The sequence below is a fragment of the Acomys russatus genome, chromosome 9 (genome assembly GCF_903995435.1).
Source record: "Acomys russatus chromosome 9, mAcoRus1.1, whole genome shotgun sequence".
Taxonomy (NCBI): Eukaryota; Metazoa; Chordata; class Mammalia; order Rodentia; family Muridae; genus Acomys; species Acomys russatus.
The window spans coordinates 25,707,095-25,716,975 of NC_067145.1; the positions used below are offsets into that span (position 1 = coordinate 25,707,095).

General features: G+C 45.6%; 1 protein-coding gene across 1 annotated transcript; it reads left to right on the forward strand.

The window, feature by feature from the left end:
- The first annotated feature begins 479 nt into the window (after window positions 1-479).
- On the forward strand, window positions 480-945 carry LOC127193668 (40S ribosomal protein S23-like). The gene has a single exon (XM_051150886.1). The coding sequence runs from the start codon at window positions 480-482 to the stop codon at window positions 906-908; it is 429 nt and encodes a 142-aa protein (XP_051006843.1). The 3' UTR covers window positions 909-945.
- The last annotated feature ends 8,936 nt before the right edge of the window (window positions 946-9,881 follow it).

A 9,881-nucleotide genomic window follows, 5' to 3' on the forward strand; every position in this document is an offset into this window, starting at 1 on the left:
CATTGGTTCACCAAGTTGGACATTGGTGGTATCCCTACTTTGGTCTGTCATGGATTTCCTGTAGCTAAGGTGAGTGAAGGTGTGTTTAGCATCTCCCCAAAAAAGTTTTGTTACAGAACATCTATGAACATAGGAAGTCTTTCTATCTTTTAGTATTTTCTTGATTTCTCTCTTCAGTGTTTGAGTTTTTCCACTGTAGAGGTGTCTTACTTCCTGGCTTAGGTTTATTTCAAAGTGTTTTTGTTGCTCTTACTTCGAAATGTTTGAGAATTGGGATGTTTTGCTGATTTTATTTACTCCTTTATTTTCAAATTACACATGTGTGAGTATTAGGGTAAATCTGGCCTTGCATGGTGTGTGGTCACATTCTTTCTGTTTCTATTTTATGGAGGAGTTTGAGAAATATTTGATATTAGTTCTTTAAAAGTCTGGTAGAAGCATTGCCTCTCTCTTTCTCTCAGGCCAGTGGCGCCGGCAAGATGGGCAGGTGTGGTCTCCGTACTGCCAGGAAGCTCCGCAGTCACCGACGTGACCAGAAATGGCATGATAAGCGATACACGAAAGCCCGCTTGGGCACAGCCCTGAAGGCCAATCCTTTTGGAGGTGCCTCTCATGCTAAGGGAATTGTGCTGGAAAAAGTAGGAGTTGAAGCCAAGCAGCCAAATTCTGCTCTCCGGAAGTGTGCGGGGGTGCAGCTCATCAAGAACGGCAAGAAGACCACAGTGTTCGTGCCCAGTGATGGCTGCTTGAACTTTGTCGAGGAAAACTATGAAGTTCCGGTTGCTGGATTTGGTCGAAAAGGTCATGCCGTAGGTGATATTCCTGGAGTCCGATTTAAGGTTGCTAAAGTAGCCAATGTGTCTCTTTTGGCTTTGTACAAAGGCAAGAAGGAAAGACCAAGATCATAAATTTTGACAATGCAAACACAGTAATAAACTTTCATATTCTGGAAAAACAAACAAACAAACAAAAAAAAGAAGTCTGGTAGAAGCTGGGCGTGGTGGCACACACCTTTAATTCCGGCACGTGGGAGGCAGATCTCTGTGAGTTCGAGGCCAGCCTAATCTACAAAGGAATCCAGGACAGCCAGGACCACAAGAGAAACCCTGTCTCCAAAAAACAAAAAACAAAACAAAACAAGTCTGGTAGAATTGAACAACTAATCCTCCAAAGTCTGGGCTTTTTTCAGCTGAGAAAATTTTTATTATTGCTCTGATCTTGTTGCTTGTTATAAAACTGTCTAAGTCGTTTATCTCATATGGTTTCGTTTAGGTATGTTATGTGAATTTAGAAACTTGTGGATTTTCAATGGCTTTTCAATTTAATGGAACATACGTTTTCAAGGTACATCTTACTGATTTTTTCCAATAATCTTGAGGTCAAATTCTCCTTGAAGAAAGCCTTTTTAAAAACTTCCATGGGGAGAAGTGAGCAAGGCAGAGTGGCAATTGGCTAATCCAAGTAATGTCTGGTTGTCTAGGCATAAGGGCTATCTCTGGATGTCTCACATTGACCCTGGAGTGAAAAGTCGGTTGCCAGTGTTCTGAGTGTGAGCACCTAGAGTCCTGAGCTCTGACTCAGAATTGGCTGGTTTTCAGATGAAAGGAACACTATGTCTAGGACTGAACCAGCTCAGGAGGGCATGTCCTGGCCAGCAAGAACCTAGCTGTTAAAGTATCAGAAATACACAAACATTGAGCGACTCAGAACACAGAGACTGCCAGGCATGACGGTGCATGACTGTCTGTGGTCAGCCCTCAGGAGGGTGAGGCAGGAAGACTGCAAGTTTGAGGACAGCATGGGCTGCACAGAGACAGAGCTTGTTCTCCACAAATGAATGTGACTCACCCAACATCTAGTATGTCATATACCTTCTAAGTGTCAGGAATCCGAGCTTGGTAGCTCGTGGTTTTTGCTCAGAGGTTCTCAGGAAGTTAGTGTCAATATATGTCAGGGATACAATCATCTGCGGGATGCTGCGGTTCCAGGATCTGGGTCCCAAATGAACACCCACATATCCAATTGTAGAGAATACTCAATTCTCTGGGGCCTTTGCTAACAGCCTCGGTTCTTCTTCATGAGACCTCTTGGTACTGACCTCTCCTTGAGCAAGTGGATTGACAGAGGAGGGGAATCAAGATGGAGGAAGGGAAAATGGCATGTGTGTATCAAGGTGAAAGCCACGTTTACAAAAAGGAGCCACCTGCCTGCCTCTTTTATTTGAGATCAAATTCTGGAAACAGTTGTGTGCGGAACATCAGCCCTGAGGGCACTGTGGAGGAATTGCTCTCTGAGGGCTCTGGCTGCTTCGTCTGTGAGGTGTGCTCTTAATCTTTGAAGGACCATTTGTTTGCATAGGTAGTCTGAGGTGACACCTTCTATATTTCTGAAAGTGTGTGTGTGTTGTGTACATGTATGTGCACATGTATGTGGGGGCTCAAAGTCAATGTTGGTTGTCTTTCCTGATAACTCTCCACCTTTATTTTTTGAAATAGGATCTGTGGTGGTTTGAATAAAAATGGCCCCTATAAGCCGGGCGTGGTGGCGCACGCCTTTAATCCCAGCACTTGGGAGGCAGAGGCAGGTGGATCACTATGAGTTCGAGGCCAGCCTGGTCTACAAAGTGAGTCCAGGATGGCCAAGGCTACACAGAGAAACCCTGTCTCGAAAAAAAAAAAAAAAAAATGGCCCCTATAGATCCATAGGCAGTGGCACTATTAAGAGGTGTGGCCTTGTTGGAGTAGGTGTGGCTTTGTTGGAGGAAGTGCAGCCCTAGGGGGTGGGCTTTGAGGTCTCTGTGTCTTAGTTCTCTTCCTTCTGCCTGAAGGACCCAGATGCAGAACTCTCAGGCACCATGTCTGCCTGCACGCTGCCATGCTTTCTGCTATGGTGATAATGGACTAAACCTCTGCACTGTGAGCCAACCTCAATTAAATGTTTTCCTCTGTAAGAGTTGCCATGCTCATGATGTCTTTTTACAGCACTAAACCCCTCACTAAGACAGGGTCTTTCACAGAACCTGAAACTCATTGGTTCAGCTCTGCTGGCTCTGCTGGACTTCTCAAAAGGCTGGACTTACAGTTGGCTCTTGTCGTCCTCAGATCTCTAGCTGGGATTTTTAGATCTGAACTCAGGTCCTCTTCTCACACAGCTGGCACTTTACTTACTGAGCTATCTGCCCTGCTCCTGAAATCTTACAAATACATGTTTTCTGGTCATGCCTACAGATCTTTGCATGACTGCTTTCCAGGCAGACCTCTGAATGTGATCTTTTGGTTGGAAGCATTTTACACTTGTACATAGTTGCTTCTGAGAAGGCTGATAATTTCCACAACCACCCAGTCCCAGCTCCTGATATGTACCAGTTTCCTCTGTTAAGACCCAATGACTTCTACAAGAAGCTCTTTAGACTCAAGTAAACAACTCAAAACTTCCAGGAAGTCCCTGAAACTGACCATTTTACAAAACCCATGACCCCAAGGTCAGATAAGCAAATAAAGAGACTCAGATAAGACTAGCTGCCTGAAAGAGGCTCTTCAACTTGTTGAGCTGTCTAAAAGTGCTACATCGAGCTCCAGAGTTGAGCTTTTATGAGCTGTTGTTCATGCTGGGCTGGGTTTTTGACGACACGGCTGCCTTTGAGGTATTTCTGATCCCATAAGTAACCCCTGACCCAATAAACTCATTCCCAGGGACTGTGGTGGTATCTTTAGTTTGGTCTGTCGTTGGTTCTCTGGGGTAATGACTCTTTTTTTTTTTAAGTTTATTTTATTTTATTTTATTTTATTTATTTATTTATTTATTTATATTAATTTATTCTTGTTACATCTCAATGTTTATCCCATCCCTTGTATCCTCCCATTCCTCCCCCCCCCATTTTCCCATTATTCCCCTCCCCTATGACTGTTCCTGAGGGGGATTACCTCCCCCTATATATTCTCATAGGGTATCAAGTCTCTTCTTGGCTACCTGCTGTCCTTCCTCTTGTTCATGTCTCCTCAGATATTGTGTCAGCTGCTTTTTCTGCTGAAGGGTTCCCATCAACATCTGCGTTGAATCAACTGGAGGAAATTGGCACACCCCAACATTTTGATTTGTCCTCACTAAAGCACCCAACACATCCACTTTTGTCCCCTAGGATGATGTGGACAGCACTGCTCAACCTCTGGCAGACTTTAGAAGATTGGTACTTGCATTTCTTTCCTTTTAAGAATTATTTATTTATTTTCTGTATATGAGTGCTCTATTTGCAGGTACATCTGAATGACAGAGGAGGCATCAGATCACATTACAGATGGTTACGAGCCACTATGTGGTTGCTGGGAATTGAACTCAGGACCTCTGGAAGAGCAGACAGTGCTCTTAACCACTGAGCCATCTCTCCGCGCCACCCAACCCCCCCCCCCCCTTCTTGTATTTTTAACAGTCTTGCCTTGCTTTCCTGCAAGACTGGAAACCTGTTGAGGCTGTCCAAGACTCTCAGCCACTCTTCAACAAAGTTTCTTTTCCAGTTCAAAGAATTTTCCACACACGGAGGTTTTGTTAAAAAAAAAAAAAAATCAACACCTACTTAAGATGCCAGCAATCACTAAAATTTTGTGACAATCTTTGTTGTGGGTAAAAAATAAAAATAGTTCATTGTTGCATAGTTTGTGACAGGTTTCTGGGAGTGGTCCGGCTGGGTGATGCTGGTTCAGCGTCTCATGAAGGTGTGATCTGGGGTTGCAGTCAGACTCGTTCTACATCATACACGCCCTTCCTTGGGGCCACTCTAGAATAGATATGTGACAAATGAGGTGACAAAAGTGCAAAATAAGTGCCTTCCCAAAGCCTGTCCTGCACAAAGGCCGCAGGGCTACTTAGCAGCCTCCCGCAGCCAGCCGCTGCCTGTAAATAGGAACAGATGAGGGGGTGGGGTGCTCTCATTCAGGTACTTCCCCGCCCCCCACCCCCGCCCCCCATACCCTGAAACTCAAAGGTGCCGCTTCTGATTTTGTTCCAGTTTCTTTGGAGAGGTCGTTCAGTGGAAATTCCTTTCCTAACCTTTTGATCAAGGGCAGCTTTCCTCACAGGAACTGGCACAGTCAGCGGTTTTGCTCAACTTAACCCTCGCTCCTTTATTAACTCAGCTTGGATCCAGCAGTCTTTGGAATTTGGTTCCTTACTTCCTAATGACAAAACAAAACAACTCTGCAAGCCTAGCTTGTGGTGGCTGCTGCTGGGTTGGGCCCTGTAGCTTAGTACTACTGCCTCAGCTGGAAGAGCTCATGAGGATGACACCAGCCCCGACCCTAACAGCTCTGTTAAATGGTTGTTGCGCGGTGGCTTTCCCGTGGAGTCTGACGCAGAGCAGCTGAAGCTACAAAGCTGCCACTTCAGGTGTTGTATCTCTCTGTGTCTCAATGGAAATAATTTGTAACTATGGCTGGTCCTCAGTTCGTTCTAGGTGGGAACCCATTGGTGTCTTCTCTTCATTATTCAGATGTTTAAAAATAAAACACCGGGTCTCAGTGAGTTCCAAGACAGCCATGGCTACATAGTGAGACCCTGCCTCAAAAACACAAACGGTGGCTCAGAGGTTAAGAGCACTGACTGCTCTTCCAGAGGTTCTGAGTTCAATTCCCAGCAACCACATGGTGGCTCACAACCATATATAATGAGATCTTGTGCCCTCTTCTGGCCTGCAGGTGTTTGTGCAGGCAGAACACTGTATACATAATAATGAATAAAATCTTTAAACACACACACACAAACCAAAAGCTAAAATCTACCTATCCTGTATTTCAAGCAAGTCTCAAGACAGTATGTCACTCAACTCCAGACATTTCAGACTAGAATATGAAAGTCAGCTATGTGCATACATGATCTGTCTCCAGGCATAGAGATACAGCATAGATATAGCCAAACTACCCTAGGTTGGCCAAGTTACACAACAAACGTCCCTCAGGCAGCCTCGATCCTGAGGTAAGGCAGTATAATAGAGGGTATAACTTTTTTCTGGTTCTGTATTCCTTTTTGTTTTGTTTTTTTAAGACACGGTTTCTCTGTGTAGCCTTGACTATCCTGGACTCACTCTGTAGACCAGGCTGGCCTCAAACTCACAGTGATCTGTAAGGCTCTCTCTCTCAGCCTAAGCCTGGGAACATGACCCAGACAAGCTTGAGAAACTGACCCAGAAAGAATTGAAGGCCAGCTTCAGTTTCTGAGATCAAGGTGGCCAACTGAGATAAACAATTTCAACTAAGGTAAACAATTTTCAGAAAAGTACCATCTGGAAACTCTCTGGAAACTCCCCAACACTCCTCCCTGCCAAGAATAGCCCCCAAGACCAACGACCCCGGCAATAGCCAATAACATTTAGACAAGCATCCCTAGCGACCACCTCCATCTAGCCTATGGCGGCCTTCCTTTCTTCCCTTCTCTGAGTCTCTCCTCTTCTCAGGACCCTCAGATCTTTCTTCTTCCCAGGATTCCTCTCTCTCTCTCTCTCTCTCTCTCTCTCTCTCTCTCTCCCCCTCTCCCTCTTCCCCTCCCCCTCCCTCTCCCTGTCTCTCTGCCCAGGGACCTTAGCCACACCTATCTTAGCTGCCCTGCCCAGGTGGGATGGCTTTTTATTAATTAGCATCAAAATACATCAGACCATCCTCCCACCCCCAACAGATGGCAGGTGAAGGGCTGTGGTCATTCTGCAGTGCTCCCTGCTGGTGCCGCTCTGCCGGTGGACACAGCAGCAGGGTCAACAATCTGTTGGCTTTCTCGCAGCATTTTTCATCTCTGCACAAGTGTATGAATTTAGTTTCGTGAGAAACAGCTCTGGGTTTTTGCAGGACACCCTCAGCACCACAGTGAGAAGCAGGAAGGACAAATGAGGGCTCTGTTCATCAGGTTTCCCTGACTCACCATCTTTTCTTACCAACTCGGCCTTGTGTGTCAACTTTGGACTTCAACATTGGATGTGGTTACCTAGCAACCCTTCACAGCGAGTTTGCATAAATAAGCCGAACCCCTGCAATGACGGTGTGTGGTGTGTGCATATGCTCATCTGGACCGCCTGGATGAGAAGCTCTGTAGTCAGGGCTCGAGGTTTAGCCAGCCTCCCCTGGGAAGTGTGTGAAGGCCAAATCTGGTGTAATCCCCTCACTGGTTACCCAGAGTGGGAGCATGCAAACCCTCAGTGGTGACTCATGTGGAGAACAGACTTTTCCTCAAGCAGAAGATGGTCCAGAGGCCCAGTTACAGGAGATGGCTTCTCTCTAATGCCACTCTGCTCAGCCCCTCAAGCTGCGTGTGGCAAGGCAGAGCCCCGCCAATCTAAAATCCCATCTATTAATAACATTGTTATGAAATCAGAGACTAGAACTGATGCTTAAGGAGCTAAATTTATCAAATAGAGAAAAACGATATGTAATTAGTCACATCTATTATTTCCTTGCCTGTTTCAGAGATGTTGAACAATGTTTCAAAAAAAAGTTTTAGTTTGTTGTTAACATGGCAGTGTCTATTGTAGCCCAGGCTGGCTTCAAAGGTGACATGTAGCCATGGGAAGCTTTGAACTTGTTCCTGGCCTCCATCCCCAGAGCACTGGATCAATGGAATATACCAGCATCACTGATTTCATTGTCAGGCAAGCACTCTACCAACTGAGCTACAGTTCCAGTCCTTGAAAACACAGCTTTTGACTGCATTTGTTCCCTGGTTACTAGACCACTCTCATCCTTGGGAATGCTTTTCTCTTATTTTTATTTTTTATTTTTGGTTTTTCGAGATAGGGTTTCTCTGTGTAGCTTTGGCTGTCCTGGACTCGCTTTGTAGACCAGGCTGGCCTCGAACTCACAGCGATCCTCCTGCCTCTGCCTCCCAAGTGCTGAGATTAAAGGCATGCGCCACCACCACCTGGTTTCCTTTTATTTTTAAATTGTATGTATGTATGTATGTATGTATGTATGTATGTATGTATGTATGTGTAAGCAGGGTCACATAATGTAGTTTTTGCTATCCTAGCACTTACTATGTAAACTAGGCTGGCCTCAAATTTGCAGAGGTCTGCCTCCTAAGTGCTGGGATTAAAGATTTGAGCCACCATGCCTAGCCTGCTTTCCTCTTCTTAATATACACATACATACATACATACATACATACATACATACATACATACATGTGTCAGGTCTCAAAGAAACTGGCTAACTATGGTGCCTATTAGCATACCAAAGCATACACAGGCCTCTCAGCTCTTCTTACCTGCCCCCCTACTCTAGCTAAACCTCTCCAGCCCAGGGCCTTCATTTCCCTTGCCTACCCCCCTAAACCCACAAGCTTCTTTCTCCTATATAATCCTGCCATTCCAGCTATGAGCTCTCTTAGTTCCCTTGGCTCCTTCCTCTCTTGGCCCCCTTTCCTTTGCTCCCTCTCTTCTCTTTTTTTCCCTCTTGCTCTCCTGTCCTCTCTCCTCTCATGGCCAGGTCTATTCTGTTGGCCATGTTCAGTCTGGACTCTTTCAGATACCTGCAGCTGTACTCTTCCTCATATCTACAATAAAAACCTTCTCCTCAACCTTTCCTTGGAGTGGGCATGTCCTCATTTCATTCAACATGCACATAAACACACAGACACCCACACACAGACAGGCAGACACACACACACACACACACACACACACACACACACACACACACTTTTAAAAAGAAAAGAAAATCATATAGTTTGGGTAGTGTCACACACACCATGGCCCAGTGACATGGGAGGCAGAGACAGGCACACCAACAGTTCAAGGCTACAGAACAAATTCAAGGCCAGCCTGGATTACTCATGGAGACTGTCTCAAAAACAAACAGGGGCTGGAAAGATGGCTCAGCAGTTAAGATCACTTCCAGATGGCACATGCTTGGTTCAGAGCACTCACACAGGGGCTGACAGCTCTTTATACCTCCAGTCCCACGGGTCTGCTGCCCTCTTCTGGTCTCTAGGGGCACGGGGCTTGCAGACATACATGTAGGCAAAAATATCATACACATAAAATAAAGTTTAAAAATCAAAAAATAAGAGAAAACAAACAAAAATCCCAACTAAACTCTCTTCAAATACACAAAAACAAAAGATATACACAGCAGGGATACACACACACACACACACACACACATATATACATACACATATATGTATATAATATGATATATATATCCATCCCTCAATCTTAGGGAAAACAATTTGCTTTTGTGGAAAACTGACTAAGGGTACCCTCCCACTCGGTTGTGCATGCGTCTCTTGACAGTTTTACAACAGAGCAGAGCAATCCTGTTCCACCAGAGATGCTTAAAGGAGCTTGTGGACTTGGGATCTCATTCATCTTAGCAGACACACCCCTGCCCCAGGGTGGTCTTTTTGTACTATTGTCTTGCCCTGAGGACAAGCACTGCCGGGAGCAAAGCCTTGAGCCTGCTCCCTTATTTTCGTGATAGCTGTAGATTGCCTGGGGTGTTGGGGGAAGGTTGAAGAAATAGGAAGCCGCTGCCCCATCCATCTTTTTTTCCTCAAGGCTTTTTCGTTTATTACTTTTCTTCCTCTGCAGACAACGGCTTTGTAGTCACATGAAGGGATCTTGGAAGTGCAGGCTAAGTACACAAATGTAGTGGCTTATACCTTGAAATAGCCTGATTGTACAGGTCCCAGGAGACAGGCTCCCGCCCTGCCTCCTCAGGCCTCTGTTTCCCTCCTCTCGTCTATCTTCCCACCCTGCATTCTTGTTTCCAACCCGGAGGAGTGGAGGAGCGGAGGAGCGAAGGAGCGAGCCCATTCGGGGCCCCGCAGAACTTTCAACACCAACCGCCCCCGATTTTAGGGCTTCTCTTTTTTCTCCTTCCCTGCTCCGGTGGTTCCGGCTTTTT

What these genes read in the sequence shown, in the direction of transcription:
- LOC127193668 (XM_051150886.1), top strand. Translation starts at nt 480, where the DNA reads ATGGGCAGGTGTGGTCTCCGTACTGCCAGGAAGCTCCGCAGTCACCGA.